At 31.9% G+C, this 22,896-nt stretch overlaps 1 protein-coding gene across 1 annotated transcript in view; it reads right to left on the bottom strand.

Annotated features, from left to right (window-relative positions):
* LOC143080706 (uncharacterized) overlaps positions 1-22,373 on the bottom strand; it is a 100,041-nt gene extending 77,668 nt beyond the window's left edge. Inside the window, exons 1-2 of the mRNA XM_076256699.1 lie at positions 22,269-22,373; positions 12,870-13,361 (exon numbers count right to left, since the gene is read on the bottom strand). Coding sequence (XP_076112814.1) covers positions 12,870-13,361; positions 22,269-22,346 — 570 coding nt within the window. The 5' untranslated portion in view covers positions 22,347-22,373. The remainder of the gene's footprint in view (positions 1-12,869; positions 13,362-22,268) is intronic.
* Positions 22,374-22,896: the final 523 nt, after the last annotated feature.

Below are 22,896 nucleotides of genomic sequence, written 5' to 3'. Positions count from 1 at the left end.
ACACGTCGTTTTTTGTACTGAACATTTGTTATACCATTCTCAATCCAGAAAAAAATACTTTTGTCAACTTGGACACGTTTTAGATATCGATTGTACAAATGTGTATGTGCAACTTTATGAAACCGGTATATTAAACCTTCTTGAATATTTATTTTTTTCATCTATTTAAACTAACAGCGATGACAATACATTGATATGCAAAGTAATGAGATGTGATTCTCTTGATTTACCATCATCAGGAAATAATTGAAAGTAAGACTTCACCTTTACTACATGAAATCCTTGGTGCATTTGGTATCGAAAAATTATTAATCAGGTACAAATTCAAATTCAAATTCAAATATACTTTATTGCTAATCAAAGCGCCCCCAAGGAGCAGAACAATCAACATTAATTACATACAAATGATTACAAGTGGTTCAATATGATTAAGATACAATGTTATATATATATATAAAAAAAAAAAAAAAATAATAATATTTATTAAGACAAGTAGAATGCAACAAGCACAGTGTTTAATAATATAACTAGGTTAAAAAAAGGGGGGTCAGTGGGCATTACTATATCTATGTATCATTTAAGGAAACTTTCCTATATGAGGATAACTTTTCCAATAATTCTCCGAGTTTCTGGAGTATGAAAATATCTTCAGAGGACATTAGCCAAATAAATTGTGATTTAATATCTAAACCACTAAAATTTTTAAACCGTTGTTTTATTTCATTTAAAAATTTGAAACGAATATTTGAAAGTTTGTGGCACTGAAGAAGAAAATGAATTTCATCCTCAACCTCAGTACCACACAATTTACAGATACGTTCTGACACTGTCAGATTTTTGTACCTTCCCCTCTAAATCTCTAAATCGTGAGCACTGATACGGAATTTCGTAAAGTAATGTCTATATCTAAAATTTTCCTGCAAAAGGTAATTTTCTAAGCAATCTGCTTTTAAAAAGTCTCTAAGTTCTAAGCTTGTTAATTGATAACAATTAGTTACAAACTATTGTAGTACTTGGTTTACATTCAACGGTAGCTGTCGCATATTTATTTACATTACTTAGTTTATACGTGTGGCTATGACCTGATTTTATGAATTTGACCAATGTATCATTGCATGTCATATATAGTCAGTCTGTCAGACAATTTAAAGACATACTCACAGTGGTTTATCCATTGATTTAAGTCGATCAAAACATGTTCTGGATAGTATATGGTTTTAGAAAAATCATAAATTGATATGTAGATACCTTTTTTGTGTTGTTATATTTCTTTGGGTTGCTTTACGTTTGAGGTATATCCCATGATTTCGTTTACCCCGAAAAGAAGTTTTTTGTCAGATTCATGATTCATAAACAATCATACTAGTTCAGTGGTTGTCGTTTGTTTAAGTGTTGCATATTTGTTTTTTGTTCAATTTTTTCATAAATTAGGCCGTTAGTTTTCTCGTTTGAATTGTTTTACATTGTCATTTTGAGGCCTTTTATAGCTGACTATGCGGTATTAGCTTTGCTCATTGTTGAAGGCCGTACGGTGACTTATAATTGTTATTTTCTGTGTTATTTGGTCTCCTGTTGAGGCCTGTTGAAAATAGCACACCAACACACATCCAATTTACAGTACAAGGAACTTTTGATGTGCGTTGTCTTATTTGATTTGAAGTACACGAAGTGGATCGTATCCAATGCAATCATTGATTGTGTTAAAATTAACGATATAATAGATAACTACAAAAAAGTACAAACGAAACAATGAGGCACAATATTAAACCACTCAAGTTTTGCTCGCAGTTAAGCTCTAAGTACTTAATTTGCTGATATGAAATCATGCCGCCCTTAACTATAATATTTGTGAACGTACTTTATAAAGATTCTATATAGCCGTGTCATAAGTAGCTCGAGTAGACAATTAAAACTATTTGAATTGCGTTGCACAATGACCAAACGAAATATATTAGTCTTGCTTCAAATCTAATTTAGCAAACTGACGATTATTCCAACTGTTTGCAGTGATAGAACAACTTTTAATTGTAACAAGTACGGTGACGTATGATTGTTAATTGTTATGTCACTTGGTTCCTCGTGGGAAGTTGTCTCCTTGGCAATCATACCACATCTTCTTATTTTTATAGCATTTTAATTTTAATGAGAATATTGGCGTGATAAATTTTAATCACAATGTTTCTATCTTGACCTTATTTTTGGAATTTTCATCAAGAAGTTTTATCTGCCATCTTCTTTATTTATATAATGTTAGCTGTACCCATCAGGTCCCAGAAAAGGCAGTAAGACGTAAGAGCCATCTAATGCTTATCTCAAGCAATTAATCATGACTATAAAACAGAAACATCGGGCACTGAAAATTAACAATAGCTAGACATTTTATTTAAAGCGTTTCTTGGAAAGTATGATGATGTCAACGAATCACTCAAAATAGGAAGGGGTTTGGCAATGAGACAGCAATCTAACAACACAAATAAACAAAATACATTTTCTGTATTTTATTGTATTCTACTGGGGAGTATATGCATTATGCTTTATATTATTTTTTTTAATTGAATTATAATAATAAATACGAGTGAATTGTTCAGTAGATCTATATATGTCTAGTGAAGTGTTCAGAGTAGTCAAAAACATAGTTCATAGGATATATCCATCATTACTAACTATTTACTTCTTTTTCTTTATCATCAAATGTGAATCAATCGCTAGTAAGTCAGCACTAATCAATTTGTTATTTGTTGAATCTATTTTTATTTTATGTTTGAAAATTAGGATTGAAACTATTCCGCTCATTCAATTTCACGTACAGGTTACAACACTATAATAACCCCATTAAGTACTCTTGGGAGCAAGGAATCTCGCATATATACATAGGTATTATAGTGATTTATTTCATCTTTGTAAACAAATATTTGATGATCTTGTTTTTCTTTCAAACAATCGTAGCACTAAGTCTATCTACATTTATTCATGACTACTTAATGGCACATTAAACATCCTAATTGTGTATTTGAATTGCTAATTTGCTTTTACACTGCATTTCACTATATCATATTTATAATCAATCCGTGTAAACAACATCATAAGTTGATGATACTGATGCATGGCTTGATCTAGTTGCTTCATTGCTGGAAGGAAAGGGAGCTTAAATGTCAAACAAACATTATTCTAAAAGGTTACCAATTCAACACTGTAATAAGATCATTGAATATTGTTTTTATTGGTATAAATATTGATTTTTTTATCAGTAAATTAAAAGCTTACTAAATATTACTTGTATTTTATATACTTATACACATTCATGGATCTACAATTTGTCGATACCTGTATCTTGGCATTGCACAAGGTCATGTTTTTCTTTGACTGTTTATGATGTCTTTGCACGAAATCCATTGGATGTTGGATGTGTACGAATTAATAATTTAATCTTAAATGCATGATTTTTTTAATTAGTTGTAAGAGGCTTTGAACTAGCTGTCAGTTAACTGCGAGTACTCTAAGATCTGTACCTAGTGTCTTTTTTGTTGTTGGGATGTACAAGTACCCGTCCACGTCCACTTGTATTTTTATCCATCTGATGAGTTCAGCCTTTTTCAACTGATTTTTATAGTTCGTTCTTATGTTGTACTGTTATACCACTGTTGGGATCCCGCTAACTTGTTTCAACCCGCCACATTCTGTATGACATTCTGTATGTATTTACCTGTCTAAAGTCAGGAGTCTATTATGCAGTGGTTGCCGTTTGTTTATGTGTAATATATCTGTTTTTCGTATATTTTTCATACTTTAATTAGGCCGTTAGTTTTCTCGTATGAATTCTTTTACATTTTCATTTCGGGACCTTTAATATCTGACTATGCGGTATTGGCCTTGCTCATTGTTGAAGGTCGTACGGTGACCTATAGTTGTTAATTTCTGTGTCATTTTGGTCTCATGTGGAGAGTTGTCTCATTGGCAATCATACCACATCTTCTTTTTTCTTATATAAACAACGGGTAACAGGGGATTTGAAAGACGTACAGCAGGTGGATTTTTAAATTTATATAACACCAACTTAGTATAAGTCGAGATATAAAATAGACACTGTTTCTTATTTTAGGGGTAGCACTCACTGCCAATGTTGAACGTTTGGCCGAGAGAGTTGTATTGCAGTAACGTCCAATCGAAGAGGTGATAGGAAATATGAGTTTGTCCTGTTAATAAAGTATCACACTAATATTTCAAAATACTCTTTTAAAATTTTTTTTTCAGATTCTGTAGATTACCCATTGCAAAACCCTTGTGTAACTTCAAAACAATTATAAGTTTCAATCAAAATTATCCCCCCCCCCTTTCCTTAATCTGTTTTGCCTTTTTTAAAAAGTCATTCGTATCTATCGGACTTGCATCCATTATTTTACGTAGATTTTATACTCCTTATTAATAAGAAGATGTGGTCTGAAAGCTAATGCTATGTTTATTTAACGGAAAGAGTTAGGTATCTTTGTTGTTGGAATGAAATACATTTGTAGGTAGTAGAAAAAACCTAAAATTAAAGTATTGACTGCATCTACCCCAAATTTACACTACGATATCAATTAATATAACATGTACAAGTTATTAAAACTAATGCTAAACCAGACAAAACGTTTTATTATTTTTTCTCTCAATTTCGCTCTAATATTATAGACTAAATGTACATATGAAAAATATGAAATCTTTTATTTTATCTGAAAGTTTTATATATATATATCAGTTAAAATGTTACTTCTTAACTTTGTTATCATATCTACATGTAAATGTCTTCGTCATAATCATAAACATGTATCTTTATATGCCTTAGCAGTGGCTAGTATTGGAAGCAACTGGCGTATTTAGTCTTCTAATATTCATTCGGACATCTGTAGATAGCTACACATGATGCCTGGATATGCTAGTAAAGGAAATGTTTTGTAATACGTCGCACAAGGTCTAGGACTTGTTCTAATCAATTTGAGTCCGGTCTCTACCCTATAAAAATACTATGAGAACTTTTGAAAAATGAGTTCATCCCTTCTAGCATAAAAGTAAGGAGCGGTTGAAAATTTTCATTAAATAATTCATCTGAGACCAAAGGACGAGCTAGTATACAAAAGCCTTTAGCCTAGTAAGATAAGTTTGTATATATTAATCAGAGCCAGCATGTTCCTGTGTCTGTGTTGTATCAAATATTTTATTGTTCCAATCATGGGCCCTTGATGGGCAGCATAACATGTACACATAAAACAATACATCATGATTTGTAACAGAAAAACATTTTTATAAACTAAAATGAAACATTAAAAAAAAAAAGTTCAGACAGATGTTATTATCTTAATTCTATAAATATCATATACATTTAATTCCAGGCAGGATCACTAAGTATATAATATACAAATAACTAACCAACACAATTCTACGGTTAAGATTTTTGTTTTGATTTGCAAATGCCATTTGTTCAAACAATTATATTTACTGATATAACTGACTAAAAGTTATCTTGGAACAATAAACCTGCCAAAATGAATGCACTATACATATCAAGTGTATTGCAAGATGGTTTTTATAGGAAAGTTGAAATAGAAAAACGGCAATTTCTTTGCGTGCCAAAGATATCTACCAGCGTCTGCAGAATCATAATATAAATCATAATCGATTCTTACATGCAAACTTCTACGTTAATGGTTCACACAAGTTTTACGTATAAGATATGAGTGGTCGGACTTATGCAGTTAATGTGACTTTCTAATGTTTGAGTTTTCACTTATGATTCTCAGAGAAACAAAAACTACATTCGTATATAACGTTTGAATAATGTAAATCGAATGCCAAATCACTATTTGCCACGAATTTCGATACATGTTTTGACAATATCACAACAAATGTTGTTTCAAAGAAAGAAAATTCAATTATCCCTGACATGACTATATATAAACTCTCCTGAATCTAAAGAGATATTTAACGAAAAATAATTTAAAAAAACAAGATCACAAAGTGCTAATAAAAGTTAAAACTTAAATGTTAGTAGAATTTAGAATGTATTTTAGGTTCCGCAGGACATAAAATCGTTTTCATAACAGTGTGGAAGAGACCATATCTTGGCTCCCTCATGTTATCAATTGACTGGGTCATATAAGGCGAACGTTTCTCTGTAACGCTGAATTATCACATCGTTCTTGTTATTTAAAACATTTAATCCGGGGTTTCGTATAGGTACTCACCGCATACATCAAACAATCCGAATAACTAGCAAATAACTAAACCTTGGGTGTTGATTTTAATGTTCAATAATAATACATTCTTTTTTCTTATCAAGCTTATATATCAACTTTACTCTTTGGTTCTTTTAATTTAAATCCGCACTGGAAGGCCTCTGACATATTATTGTTATCGATAGGCGATGACGAACAAGTTATAGGTTAATGATTCCGTATTATTACCAAAATAAGTATTGCTGTTGTCCACACTGTAACGGGAAGACCTCTAATTAACTAGCAACGCAATGGCATCGTATATTGAGACCGCAGTGCATCAGAATGGTACAGTGTACCCTGTTCATTATTGTATTTCATTGTCATGTAAGGAACTTGATACAAATACATGTAGCATGTCTTTGGTATTTCCTGTTACACCTATTCACAACTTGCCTATTAGTTATTGACTTATGACATTAACACAATAATAACACATGTGACATGTCTAGATGTCTTTTCCCTCAGTTTCTTTATATTTTTGGCTGTTGTCTGATTGATGCATACCCGTATCTCTTTAATCTTTATCAAAGAAAGAACTGTCTTTTATTTATTTTTGGTGGAATATTTTTTTATAACTATATCCGGTTTCTTTTAATGGTAGTTTTTGACAGACAGATTGGGAAGTAACATTTTCCCCTTATTATTAATAATTGACAAATATCAAGGTTACATTTTCCACTAATTAGTGATATAAAGCTGAGTACACGGCAATAACACAATGGAATCGAATTCTTTTTCTACCAGAGATCTTCATCAAATGTCAAAACTTTACTGTTTTTCAAATGAACATTCACAGTAGATTATACGAGCGAGTTTCAATTACACATTATGTTACAGCATCACTCTCAATGCTACATGTACAAATGTATATGCAAACCATTTTTTGTACATATTTTAAATGATTTCAAGACCAAGCCGTTGTGTGTATATACTTTGAAGGGCCCATAAGTGGTCTGATGCACAAAATACATTGTGTACCCTCATAATCCAAATTCCCGCGCTCGATTCCAGTAAACCCACTTAGTATAACCAACTTATTGGATATGTTGTTAATGTGTTTTGTTATAATGATGTATGAAATATTTGCTGCTGAACGTAAAGCCCATCACAATCAATCAATAAATACGTATTTCACATTGCAAATATTGCGCGACTATCGTTCGTAACAGATGCCTTGATCAATTTATGATTTATTAATCAGCAATATGCAAATATCAAGGTCTATCAATAATGTTATAATCATATAAATCTATTGACCCATGCACGATAATAAAAAAATAATTTATTAATTTCATAACTGAATGGACAAGATGCATTTATTTTCATACACTAAACTTTACTATATATGCCTCGAAATGTTATAGACAGTGAGATCTATTTGTCTGGTCTTCCTTATGCATCATCTACAATACGATCTATGCGTTTCTAATTTCGCTCAAGACACGTCACCATCCATGCTTTGTTAATTCGGAACCAAATTTGACAATGAAATTCATAGTCTTGACACGAACACCTATCATCTGTATATAATATGCTACTCAATGATTTCTCTCTAAAGATCTTCCTTTGTTATGTAAGTATATTGATTTCTCTCTAAAGATCTTCCTTTGTTATGTAAGTATATTGATTTCTCTCTATAGATCTTCCTTTGTTATGTAAGTATATTGATTTAATGATTTCTCTCTATAGATCTTCCTTTGTTATGTAAGTATATTGATTTCTCTCTATAGATCTTCCTTTGTTATGTAAGTATATTGATTTCTCTCTATAGATCTTCCTTTGTTATGTAAGTATATTGATTTCTCTCTATAGATCTTCCTTTGTTATGTAAGTATATTGATTTCTCTCTATAGATCTTCCTTTGTTATGTAAGTATATTGATTTATCTCTATAGATCTTCCTTTGTTATGTAAGTATATTGATTTCTCTCTAAAGATCTTCCTTTGTTATGTAAGTATATTGATTTCTCTCTATAGATCTTCCTTTGTTATGTAAGTATATTGATTTCTCTCTATAGATCTTCCTTTGTTATGTAAGTATATTGATTTCTCTCTAAAGATCTTCCTTTGTTATGTAAGTATAATGATTTCTCTCTATAGATCTTCCTTTGTTATGTAAGTATATTGATTTCTCTCTAAAGATCTTCCTTTGTTATGTAAGTATATTGATTTCTCTCTAAAGATCTTCCTTTGTTATGTAAGTATATTGATTTCTCTCTATAGATCTTCCTTTGTTATGTAAGTATATTGATTCAATGATTTCTCTCTATAGATCTTCCTTTGTTATGTAAGTATATTGATTTCTCTCTATAGATCTTCCTTTGTTATGTAAGTATATTGATTTCTCTCTATAGATCTTCCTTTGTTATGTAAGTATATTGATTTCTCTCTAAAGATCTTCCTTTGTTATGTAAGTATATTGATTTCTCTCTATAGATCTTCCTTTGTTATGTAAGTATAATGATTTCTCTCTATAGATCTTCCTTTGTTATGTAAGTATATTGATTTCTCTCTATAGATCTTCCTTTGTTATGTAAGTATATTGATTTCTCTCTATAGATCTTCCTTTGTTATGTAAGTATATTGATTTCTCTCTATAGATCTTCCTTTGTTATGTAAGTATATTGATTTCTCTCTATAGATCTTCCTTTGTTATGTAAGTATATTGATTTCTCTCTATAGATCTTCCTTTGTTATGTAAGTATATTGATTTAATGACAAGTGAGCATCTGTCTCATATTGTTTCCGACTTCCATGAATAGTTTTGGAAGAGAATTCAAAGTCAATGTGACAGAAAACACACTTTAATTATGTATTCTAAGTCGTTATAAGTAAGTGTTGTTCGTAATAACTATATCGGGAATAGTGTCTCAGTAGCAAATCGACACACAAAAAAAAAATACAATCAGTCGATTATAATTACTTATTATGTAATACAGTAATACATCTAGATATAAATTACTGTTGGTTTTTATTACAAGTCATATTGTTAGTATAATAGGCTAACAACTGGCATTAGAGTAGAAAATATATTACCCAACAAAACGTATTTTTTAACCATTTGAAATGTAAACTGTGTGAAACGTTTCAACTTATCGCGTATTTTATTCAGAATGGTACCTTGTTAGTGTTAACTTCCGACCCCATTTAGCCTAAAAAGTATACTGTTTTTTGTAGTTCTTTCACCTACGATAAATATTGTTTTATTTTAAACACACATCGTCTATCGCATCAGGCTAAATTTAACACAATGATATGGATATTTAAAATGGTTGCAAATGAGACAAATATCCACCTCAAGTTATTTAAGATTAACTGAAGGTGTAAACAGCTATATTGCACCGTTACGCCTTCGACATTGAGGAAACGCGTATGGTATAGTAAAAAGGATCTTCGCTTGCCATGTTTTGGGATTTTTGTCAGATTTTCGGAAACAAGCACATTAACCTATATTTTTTTTGTTGCTTTTTGGTTCCTTTATTAAACCCATTCAATATATACTAGTGATATGAAAAGCTTGTTATATTGAAACTGAGTAACAAACTTTCTTAAAGGTAGGAAAGATGCCGTCAACATAATTGTTCAATTATTCAAAAGAGAAAGTAAACGGCATGATTTGTCTTAAAAGGAGTAATCGTACAGTAAAAATATAAAACACAAAACAACCAGCGAATATAGGCTCCTAAATTTAGACGGACAACTCTAGAATTAGCGGGGTAAAACATGTTTGTGAGCTTTTCTGTTTACAAAACTTTTAATTTTTCGAAACTCTAAGGATTTTCTTATCCCAGGTATAGATTACCTTAGCCGTATTTGGCACAACTTTTTGGAATTTTGAATCCTTAATGCTCTTCAACTTTTTACTTGTTTGGCTTTATAAATATTTTGATATGAGCGTCACTGATGAGTCTTATGTAGACGAAACGCGCGTCTGGCGTACTAAATTATAATCCTGGTACCTTTGATAACTTTTTCAACACTCCTCAACCATTACAACGGTGTAAAAGTACAACACAAGAATACTCTGTAATTACTTAATATCAAATGGATAGGGCTTCATTCGACTATACAGGAAGCATAAACAAAATTAAAAAATCAAACACATAATTTTTTTTCTGTTAGTGAATTTCAACAAAAGGTCACCAGGAAATGAAAAGCTAAATACAATACAAGCTTACACATTATTATTAAAAAGTAACATTTGCTCTTTCTTATTAAAAATGTTATTGAATAAATAATTTGATCTGAAAGCGTGTGATTATATGTCACCATTCTGGCATAAAACTAATTTCCGGTCACAGAATACCATATAATTGAAGTCAAAATGATCTGTTTGGATGTTACTACCAAGTATTCAGAATTAGTTATACATCAATCTTCTATTTCTAAAAAACTAATCAGCGGAAATATAATCCAGAGAAAAAAGTCTTTCGTATTTGTCAAACACAAATGAAACCAATATAATGTAAACTTAAGCAGATATTGAGAAATTAATTTCGCGTTAGTCTGTTAATTATTATATTACTCTGTACGTTCAGATGAAAAGGGTCACAATTTATATACACTAGAGCACACCCGCGAAATCGCGGGCATACAGCTTGTGAACTGTTGTAGGATGATTTTTGTTAAAGATATTATGTATGAAGAATTTCATAAAAGGTACCAAAAGCCCTCTCCCTTTTTCCAAGTCCGATATTTGTTTCCTTTCTGTTAAATTCAGTTCATTTTCGTGTTTCTGGCCTCAGACCACAATTATTCTTCTCCTTTGCTACAATGCTTCGTTAAAACAAATTAAAAATTTGCACCGTTGCAAACATGTAATAAATGTAACTGCTTGTATATAGACCATTATGAGTCTTACAAAATATGCTTCTAGGACAACCCATCAGTGCTTTTTATTTTAAGAGCCTTATTAACATGCCATTGGTAGGATATGAATCATGTATAAATAACTAGGACCGACTAAGGCTAAGGGGTGGTCGGAGGGACCCTGATCCCAAAATCCCGGGCTTATAACCATGAAATCCCGAGATGCAGAATTTAAAGAAATTCATATCCCGAAATCGAAAAATATATTCCCTGATCCCGTAAGGATCAATCCCCAAATCCCGAGCTTAAAAACATCCGATCCCGACGCCCCTAAAAAGGTCCTCCGTCCCTCTAATCTCTACCTTGATTTCAGTTTGGCCAAATCACTATTTGTCCCTTCAACAATATTTTGTTTTGCCCCATCTATGGGCATTATGTTTTCTAGTCTGTGCATCCATGCGTTCGGTCGTCCGTCCGTCCGTCTGTCCCCCTTCAGGTTAAAGTTTTTGGTCGAGGTAGTTTTAGATGAAGTTGAGCATGTTTTACTTATTTTAATATATATGCAACTTGTATGACCCCTTAAATAGTAAACATTTCAAAGAAAACAGTACACAGAATACAGAGAGTATCTATATATTAAAGTAGTATAATCGTGGTTTACATGTAGACAAAAGCGAAAAATAATTGTCCTCTATAAGGAGGTATAATAGTTGTGGTTCTTGCGATCTAAACACCATTATATAGAGAACGCTCTGATTGGCTTATTTATTTTTCATTTTTGTTATCTATCTTACGATTGGTTGTATTTATGCATGTTTCAAACCGGAAATCATATCTATGACTAAAAGGCAGTCTGATGATGGAATCATATCCAGACTCCTTTTTTGTCGTTTTTCTCCCAAAATAACTCAATCTGAATAATCATAAGAATGGATGACAAATGCGACTATGCATGTTACCTATAGGACACAGAGGCATGATGATTGATTTATTGTGGAAGGAAGAGAAGCGACACACAAAATGAGGTCTTCTCGTTTAATAGTATAGATGTACACTGTACACTGTTAGACTAAAACGTAGATGCAATGGCATATTGAAACGTTAATTGTTTTTCAACTGAGAGCTTTAATAAAATAAACAATGGTATTTAATCATAAAACATCTCGTTATTTTTAACAATGGCATCTAAATATGTATCGTAAAAATATCTGCTTTATAAAATTTGTATTCAAGCTGAGTTTTATGAAAAAGAAACATTTTGTCGATTTTTTGGTTCTAATTTCCTTCAATCCATAAACATGAATTTTTAAGGTTAACTGTTTTGTTGTAACATTTTGTAATAATAGCTGTAGTGCATAAACGTGTTTTTCCTGTGAGACTCTAAAAGCACAGGAAACAAAGAATGACTGGAAACTGAACACAATCATTTGTCTTCGTTAGGAAAACAATACCCATTCTTCGAGGCATACTTTGTAAAAAAAAAACCTGCCTACATATAAAAATAAACTTATATGAGTCATTTTTCAACTATAAAATAATTCAATTTTAATAAAACGTAACGTCGCTCTTATACGAAAGGTTTTATATAAATCGCTAAATCATAAAGTTCCATCTACGATTGACAGGACTGTATACAAAAAATCAAATTACAACCTCAGACGTGACGGTAATACAATGATGTGTTTAGCCATTGTCATTAAATGCCCTTTGAACTGTCAACACTTGCAAAATATTACGATGAAAAGGATTGTTCATATCCATCTTCAGTAAAAGGGGCTCAATTTTATCACAAGTATAAAGAAACACGTACCTTTTTGTTGAAGTAGATCTTTGTTTCAGTGTTACTCCGTTTTATAGCTGAAAATATATACTCTATGTAGTTTCCAACACGTGTATAAAAACATCGATCATCCCATATTCCTTCAATATTATCGAAATCCACGTGTAGTTTCTTAAGAATATTTGTACTCCTTCGGTCAAAACAGATCTGATAATTTCGATCATACACTTGATTTCGTTCCTCTTGTTCATAGAAAACCAGTTGTGTTACTCTTTTTGTCTGTACTGCTGCAAGCGCGGCTGTTACCCCAACCGGTCCTGTTCCTATGACAAAAACTGCTACACGTGCTTTTTCCCGTCGAATTTTGTCATAGTAAGATTTTATTGCAGTGAAAACTATCACAACAAGTAAAGTTGTCAAAACATTATTTTGAATCTGATGTGAAAGTGGATTAGAGTCGCTTTTACTTGGAATGCACGACATTATTCCACCTAATGTAAAATTCACAATATAAAACTTAACCTGCAAAATAATAATGTAAAAGTGCTTTTACTACTTTTATGTAGGAACACAAAATAGCTTATCTTCCAATAATACACCTCAAATAATTAATAGGAAGCAGATGCCATTTTTGAAATGTCAAATGATTATTGGTAAAGTGAACATCAATATACATATAACTTTTGTTGGTTTACACCACTGTTACTACGCGTGCGAAGTACTTTGTACATAAACTAATCACGTTATTAGTAAGAGCTCTTCAAATGACATTAATATCGATTCCATTTTAGCACAAATTTATTTACGATAATTTCATTACAATTAAATCATGATATATTATCATAGATCCTTTACTAGCTTTTGCTAAACGTTGTACTTTAAAACCAAATTATTCCAATAATACCACTGTTATAATATGTCTTCATGCTTGTTAGAGATTTGATACAGTATCTTGATGGAGGTACCTTGTTAAGTCCGCGGAAATCTGACAAACGGAAACAACTTCTATTTATTTTGTCGTTCGTTGAAGCCATCAAGGACTCAACTCTACATAGGAAGTGTTTTTGTCATTTTAATCAATTAACGCCAGTCCCATAGTGAATCCTGATTTTGTATTCTTAAATTTGAATTGTTTGTACGAAGTAATGAAATTGCACTTTGCGATACACTCGAAGTTAGTTACAATCTGCAGAAGAACTTTTTAATCAGTAAAACCTAAATATATTAATTCTTCTTGTCTGTTTCGTTTGGTTTTGTTCATTTATTCTTTGTCTTCTCATATATATGATAACCATTATATCTATGGTCTTATTAATATTTCATTTTTTACAAAAAGAAGCAATATACAAAAGAAATAAAAATATTAAAAGATATATCTTTTGTCTAGCTGAAAGTAAAATAACAAAAAATACCGAACTTGAAGAAAAAACCAAAACAGAAAGTCTTTTATCAAATGGCAACATGAAAAGCTCAAAAAGATAAAACGAATTCGAAAGCAACTGTCATATTCTTGTCTTTATACACAATAGCTTAAATATCTTATATTTTCAATTTAGATATGCATTTGTTATGCGTTCGAAAACAAATATGCTATGAACCCCATGTGCACATCTTTCAAGAATAACGGGGAGTTAACCCTAATTCTATCATATTAAGATACATTATTGCGAAATTAATCAAAACTAAGCTTGAAAAAAGCGCAAACTAGAGGATGGATAGAACCCTCGAGGTCTGATTGTTTGGAAGCAGCGGTTTTGACAAATTGGTAGTAACACCATATATGATTATGATATAGGTTCCGTGCTCACAACTGATCATGTTTTAATAGTTTGAAATATATAACTTTTAAGGACATCAAAGAAACTGAATAAAACAACCAATGTTGTTTTGATGTCAATCCTGGCTGAAGGACTTGGACAAATAAGATAATCACTTAAGAACTTCAAATTTCATTCATCATTCCAATAATAAAGACCTTTAATATTTATAATGAATGAAAGTTACTTGGATTTCAAATGTATGGCTTTGAGCATTCCTGATGAAGGTAGATCCAGAAAAGCGCTTCGGACGCATTGAAATTATTTAACATGTTGTTTTCAACTTTTTACAACAAATATCGTCTGGACAAACTCACTCTGCCACCAATCAATGATACGATATTATAAATTGCTATTCTATATTGTTTTGTTCTTCTGTAATACCAATGTCACGTAAGTAAATGCTATATCAAGAATGATTGGTTATAGTTAATTTTTAACTTATTGCTGATCAAAAATGTAATTAAAGATAGCATTGTGGTAAATACCCACAGGAAAGTTTAGTTTAACCCCCTCACATCTCATAGTTATTGGAATGTACTCATTAATTCTGACATGTTGTTTCACCACAAAAATAAAATGAATGATGTTCTAAGATTTCGTCGACTGACAGTTTACACTGTTAATTGAAATACTATATTGATAGTTATAAATGAGGTGTACATTTAAACACATGTTTAATTGTAATACAATGTCTTCCTTGTCGATTAGGAGTGATCTATTATCGAGCTGATTAAGGCCAGTCTGACGGAGATGCGGAAGTGATTTTTTCCCTCTTTTTGTTGGATGGCTGTCTCGTTGACGTTTAACCAACATCAACTGCCATTCATATATACAGGTCAACGTTACTATGGTCTTCTTATTAGACGTAACAACGTGTGAACAAAAGTAAATAGCAGGTATCAAATGATAGAACAGATACGCCCTTTACTGAACTTCAAACGTAAAAGTTTTCCTTGTAGATTTCGGTTATTCTATTATGCCGCGTGCGCAAATTTACCTGCCATTTACAGCCTCTCATTCAGTAAGACCTATTTGGCTCAATTATGGGATACTCCCCTTTGTGAAAGATGGAAACACGTCACCTTAAGACCTCGGTCAAAATCATAAGGTCTTGGAAGGTTGGGCAAATAAATGCAAGGAATGCTAGGCTCACCGATGGTGGGTATACCCTGGTGCATGTAAACTAAACACCCAGTTCTTGGTTCATAAACCCACTGCCTTGTACGTGATTAATATAGAAAGTCAAAGGCTATATGGGAGAAACCATGAACGAAATCCGGACACATGCAATCAGTAAGTCTGATAATGCAATTATTTAAGGGAAGGACTAACCATAGAAAAAATCCGTCCAATCGGATTGAAGGGTTGACATTTGGCTTACAACACAGCTCTGTACAAAAGAACTTGTCACAGAAACCAGTCAAGGCTGAAGAAACTCAAACTAGTGTACTGCTGAGGAATCAGGTATGACACAAAAGGTGAAAAATCTTAAAGAAAGCCAAAAAGCCTATATGTTCCATAGTAGCGCCAACATTTAATTTGTTCTTTTGACTTCGGAAAATAAGGACAATTACAGACAGCACAAGAAACAAACGAAAACAAAATGGGGCATTGATGTATACAATGGGCACTGCCTAGTTAGATCAAAGATCAAAATCAAACTGCAGGATATAATGAGGCAAAAAGAAAAACGAATGAGAGATACGACATGAACAAGCTCAAAATTGTAGATATAATAAAAAAAAAAAGTACAATCTTAGAGTGAGAAACAAATTCCAAATACTGGAAGAAGCTCAGGTGACATACAAGATCTATTGTCGAAAAAAATAAGGTTAGTAAAGAATTTCCATATACTAATGGTTTTTTTATATTTTGTAATGTCTAAATGCTAACTAAGTGACATTTATTAATTCGTCATAATTGTAAAATGAGAAATTACTGGATGTGTCTAATTAATGTAATTTATGAGGATTAAAAAGATTAAAAAGACGCATTTCCCCAGAGAAGCAAGATCTTCTAACCATTCCAAACTAACTGAAATTATCCAGTTTTTGGTGGTGTTCGTGTTGCTCAGTCTTTAGAATTTTATATCTCGTCTATCTGTTTTTGTTGTTTTTTTTTTGTTGTTTGGTTTGTTTTTTGTAATGGTAATGTCAGTTTATCTCGACTTATGAGTTAACATAATGTGTAGGCATGCTCCCTTGCTTTGTTTCGCCTCGTTTTATGTATGTACAAATCTCATCAGATTGGGTGTATTTCTGAGTATTCAATTCATTCCCAAGCATTGCAGTCAAATTTTTATAAATTTTGACTAATTTGGAGTAATTGTTGAAAATTGAGGAAATATGGTATTTTGGTAAATAAATAAAGGCAACAGTAGCATACCACTGTTCAAAACTCATAAATCCATGGACAAAAAACAAAATCGGAGTAACAAACTAAAACTGAGGGAAACGCATTAAATATAAGAGAACAACGACACAACATTAAAATGCAACACACACACACACATGTACACAGAAACGGACTAAGCATTAGACAAAATCCTTTGAGAATAACAAATATAACATCAAAACCAAATACATGAATTATGGATAGATAAGTACCGTGACACGTCTGATAGTAATGTGAATTCACACTCGAAATAAGAGAAAAAAACGACACAACGTTAAAATGTAACACACACAGAAACTCCTAATTTTATTGGAAGCATTACAAATACATGATATAATCGTTATCGTATCAAAACGGACTTAAAAGTCAATGTATAGGTGTATAGCAGTTTTTCTGTAAGATATCAGATGAATTATTGTCAAGAATTTAATTTGCAATGTTTGGACTCTATGATATTCAAATTAAATTGACCCTAGTATACATGGTTGAGTTGATGTTACATTAACGTATATATTATATTCCACACAACTTGTTATCAATTAGCATGCATATAATATAGGAAATCGGATTTGTTTTGATTATTAACAAATCTGTTCTAATATAAACATTTGCACTTGGAACAGTGATCGAATAATACTAATATTAACCTTACTATAGATACTTAAGAGATGTATATATATTAAATGCAAACAATAGAGTTATAACTACCTGATCATGACATATCCATGAACGTTGTCTTATTAATTTTTTTTATACTAATTGATATTTATAAGCTACACTTTCCTTATATAAATTTCTCTAGCAGCGGAACATTAGCTGCTGACTACTTTATCAAAAAAAAACTTAGCGTATTGGATTTCCTGTTGACCGATCGGCCCTTTAATTCAGATATCTAAACCCCAAAATGGCATAGATTGTACAAAATTTCAATCCAATTTTACTCCCCAAAATATAGTGTTGCGTTAGTGTGTGTCATCGGTATACTTTGTTTACAAATATAGTTTGAAGGAAATGATAACGGAACGAGAGCGAATATAGATACGTAACATTAATTGCGCAATGAATAAGAATTAACATGACACCACGTTATCACATTAGGTCATGTAGATCCTTGTATAATTAAATAACCAAATCCAAACTTAAACTCTCTAATATAGATACGCAATGTATTAATCATAACATTATCCATCATCATTAAATTATTCCATTTTTTCATACATTATACAACCCCAAGGGTGACTGGGGTATATAAATATGGTCACTTGGTCTTCTTCCGACCGGCAGTAAAACGCTTGCCGAAGTGGGGCGTCCGTTTGGCTGTGCGGTATGTATCAAGTTCGCAGTCATGTCCGGTCAGAATTGGGACGTTAAATCTGATGCCTCGTGTAAAGAGAGTGCCACGCTCTTTGCACGTTAAGAATCCTTGCTACAACTCTTTGAGTGGTCCGTAGGTGGCCTGTTGCAAGGCAAAATTTCTGTCCCTATCCAATATACCCTCATTTTCCAGTGGCAGTCCAAATTTCCCCAACCATCATCCCAGATGGCCTCTATTGTGACAATACCTACCTATTGTATTTATTGTGAATGTGTTCTCGTCCTGAATATGCATGAAATATTTGCCACTGGACGTTAAGCAACCAACAATCAATCAATCAATCATATATTATACTAGTATATTCCGTTCTTACAACTTTCATTTCACTTCATTAAACAAATGGTTTGGATAATTGCGTCAGAAGAAATATTTATAAACACGTCTTTCAATACTAACCGTGCTACGTTACATATAGCAGAAACAAGAAACACCTACTGTTTGTTCGTTGATACATATTAAGGAATTTTATACGCAACGGATTTCAATTTTCCAAATGTTAGTTTCCATTGACTGACTGGTATTATATGATATAGTAATATATTTGTATCTTGTATATGTGGTGTAAACGTTCCAAACTTCTTATAAATGTGTAGTTTCGATCGATTTTTAATGAAATTGTGCATGCAAATGCCGTATTGCATTTTCAAATTTTCACACAGAGTCCCGACAGATCTATCTCCGGACCGATTATCTACGACCTCGGGCCATTGCCACAGAAATGTCTGAGTCAGAGTCTAGGATGAATGAAGAAGACAAGTCTACTTTCCCTATTAGCTGTCATTTAACTATAGAATGGTATAAACCATTTGAAAATAAAATTAGTATTACATGTACATGTATTATGATAACAGCAACTGTAGCCCTCGAAATTAGATGAAAATTAGGAATCCCTAGTATGCTACATATATACAACTTTTGTAGAAAAAATAATTATACATTTCAAAATCCCCTTGCCTTCAAGTGTAAATGACCAAATATTAACTACACTATCTCTATACCAATGATAAACAACTAGAGATCATCTCATGTATAAACTATATACAGGACAAGTTTAAAGCATGTTAAGGTCATTCCCCTTTGGTTTATATTCGTATGCGGTGAGTACAACACAATGGTCTGACGTCGTCTTGGTAGTCCCAACTTAATTTTAAAAGACAATGACCCCATTGTCTATGATACCTTAAGCACAATGACCCTTGAGATAAGTGTGTCAAGGACTCATTCCTTTATGTTACAAGGTAAAACATGCAGATCTTCTTAGTACTTTTATAAAGTAGGAGGAGCGCTTGAAATCAAAACTGTGTTTTATGTTTAAAAAGAGAGCATATGAATCCAAAAATGTATTGGAAGATATTATTTCGAAATTATTGCTGCACATACTTTATGCTTAAATAATAAGCAAATATAAGTTGTCATTGTGTTATAATGGTAGGATATCTATAGGAATTACTACATTTATCTCCTAAAATAAACTGAAAACATTGTGTACTGAAAAGTAAACAAATTTAGCCAGTATTTAAAAAGGGAATAGCTGTCATTTATCCAAGATAATCTCAACCATAGAATGGTTAGAATGGTATAAACCATTTGAAAATAAAATTAGTATTATGATAACTCCAACTGTAGCCCTCGAAATTAGATGAAAATTAGGAATCCCTAGTATGCTACATATATACAACTTTTGTAGAAAAAATAATGATACATTTCAAAATCCCCTTGCCTTCAAGTGTAAATGACCAAATATTAACAACACTATCTCTATACCAATGATAAACAACTAGAGATCATCTCATGTATAAACTATATACAGGACAAGTTTAAAGCATGTTAAGGTCATTCCCCTTTGGTTTATATTCGTATGTGGTGAGTATAACACAATAATCTGACGTCGTCTTGGTAGTCCTAACTTAATTTAAAAAGATAATGACCTCATTGTCTATGATACCTTAAGCAAAATGACCCTTGAGATAAGTGTGTCAAGGACTCATTCCTTTATGTTACAAGGTAAAACATGCAGATCTTCTTCGTACTTTATAAAGTAGGAGGAGCACTTGAAATCACACCTGTGTTTTATGTTAAAAAAAGAGAGCATATGAATCCAATAATGTATTGGAGGATATTATTTCGAAATTATTGCTGCACCTACTTTATGCTTAAATAATAAGTAAATATAAGTTGTCATTGTGTTATACATGTTATAATGGTAGGATATCTATAGGAATTACAGCATTTATCTCCTAAAATAAACTGAAAACATTGTGTACTGAAAACAAATTTAGCCAGTATTTAAAACAAGAGGCTCTCAAGAGCCTGAATCGTTCACCTTAATTCTTTTGGTTAAATCTCTCATCAATGATTATTTTGGCTTTTCAATTTATTTAAATGTTTTTTGGATCGTCCTATTTTCTTCAAAAGCCAAAAAAAAAATAATCATTTTCTCCTATGTTCTATTTTAGCCGTAGGAGCTATGTTTCTTGACATACAAGGAAATAAAATATAAAATTTATACTAGATACTCTGAAACTCATTTAGCCTAAGTTTGGCTGAAATTGATACAGCAGTTTCAAAGGAGAAGATTTTTTAAAGTAAGTCAACATGATGAACAAATTGTGAAAAAAGTCTTTAAAGGGCAATAACTCCTTAAGGTGTCAATTGACAATTTTGGTCATATTGACTTAATTGAAGATCTTACTTTGCTGAACATTATTGCTGTTTACAGTTTATTTCTATCTATAATTATATTCAAGATAATAAACAAAAACAGCAAAATTTTCTTAAAATTATCAATTCAGGGGCAGCAACCCAACAACAGGTTGTCTGATTCATCTGAAAATTTCAGGGCAGATAGATCTTGACCTGATAAACAATATTACCCAACGTCAGATTTGCTCTAAATGCTTTGGTTTTTGAGTTATAAGCCAAAAACTGCATTTGACCCCTATGTTCTATTTTTAGCAATGGCGACCATGTTTGTTGATAGATCATAACTTCGGATACAATTTACAAACTAGATACCCTAAGGAACATTCAGTTAAAGTTTGGAAGTATTTGGCCCAGTAGTTTCAGAGGAGAAGATTTTTGTAAAAGATTACTAAGATTTACGAAAAATGGTTAAAAATTGACTATAAAGGGCAATAACTCCTAAAGGGGTCAACTGACCATTTCCGTCATGTTGACTTATTTGTAAATCTTTCTTTGCTGAACATTATTCCTGTTTACAGTTTATCTCTATCTATAATAATATTCAAGATAATAACCAAAAACAGCAAAATTTCCTTAAAATTACCAATTCAGGAGTAGCAACCCAACAACGGGTTGTCTGATTCATCTGAAAATTTCAGGGCAGATAGATCTTGACCTGATAAACAATATTACCCCATGTCAGATTTGCTCTAAATGCTTTGGTTTTTGAGTTATAAGCTAAAACTGCATTTGACCCCTATGTTCTATTTTTAGCAATGGCGACCATGTTTGTTGATAGATCAAAACTTCGGATACAATTTATTAATTAGATACCCTAAGGAACATTCAGTTAAAGTTTGAAAGTATTTGGCCCAGTAGTTTCAGAGGAGAAGATTCTTGAAATAGTTTACGACGACAGACGACGACAGACGACGACGGACGACAGACGACGGACGACGACGGACGCCAAGTGATGGCATAAGCTCACTTGTCCCTTCGGGACAGGTGAGCTAAAAAGGAATAGCATAAACTAATTAAAAATTAAAAGTGTAAAGATTTACGTGTTTCAAATCTTGTGAAAATATAAGTATTTATATACTTTAACATGAACAATAGTTTGTAATTGTATTTAACATGAATATTTATAAATAAAATTACCTTATAGGACCATTCCACGGACGACACGTCTATAAACAATAATTCTATAATGAGGACTATCAATATTAAATCATTCATTGTTATTTTATGTTAAAAAGATCTGATGTAATTAAGTAAGTCTTATGACATATACGAGGAATGAAAATGACATTTGTTATTATTACAGACATTTCCGTAAACAATCTATGATCACAGAGGTTTCTATAAATAGGATGATAATTGGTTTCTGCTTTTCAAATTACTGTCTTCCGTTTTTGATTAATTTAACTGATTCAAACATGTCCGTCATTCAAGTATAAAAATAAGAAGATGTTTTACGTTGTCAATGAGACAACTGTACACAAGAGACCAGCTGAGACAGAAGAGTTAACAACTATAGGCCATCTTACGATCGTCAAAAATGATTTGAACCCATACCACGTAGTCAGTATAAAAAGGCCCCGAAATGACAAATGTAAAACAATCTAAACGAGAAAATTAACAGGCTGGAAAATGTACACAGTAATGAACGAAAAACAAATATGACATTCAGCAACAATCGACAACCACTGATTTGCAGGCTCCATACTTTGGAGAGGCACATACACAATAAGGCGGGTTTGAAAAGTGATGAATTATTCTACGTTAT

Source organism: Mytilus galloprovincialis, chromosome 6 (assembly GCF_965363235.1).
Source record: "Mytilus galloprovincialis chromosome 6, xbMytGall1.hap1.1, whole genome shotgun sequence".
In the NCBI taxonomy this organism is placed as follows: Eukaryota; Metazoa; Mollusca; class Bivalvia; order Mytilida; family Mytilidae; genus Mytilus; species Mytilus galloprovincialis.
The sequence above is the reverse complement of the archived record's forward strand: the minus strand, read 5'-3'. Positions and strand labels throughout refer to the sequence as shown.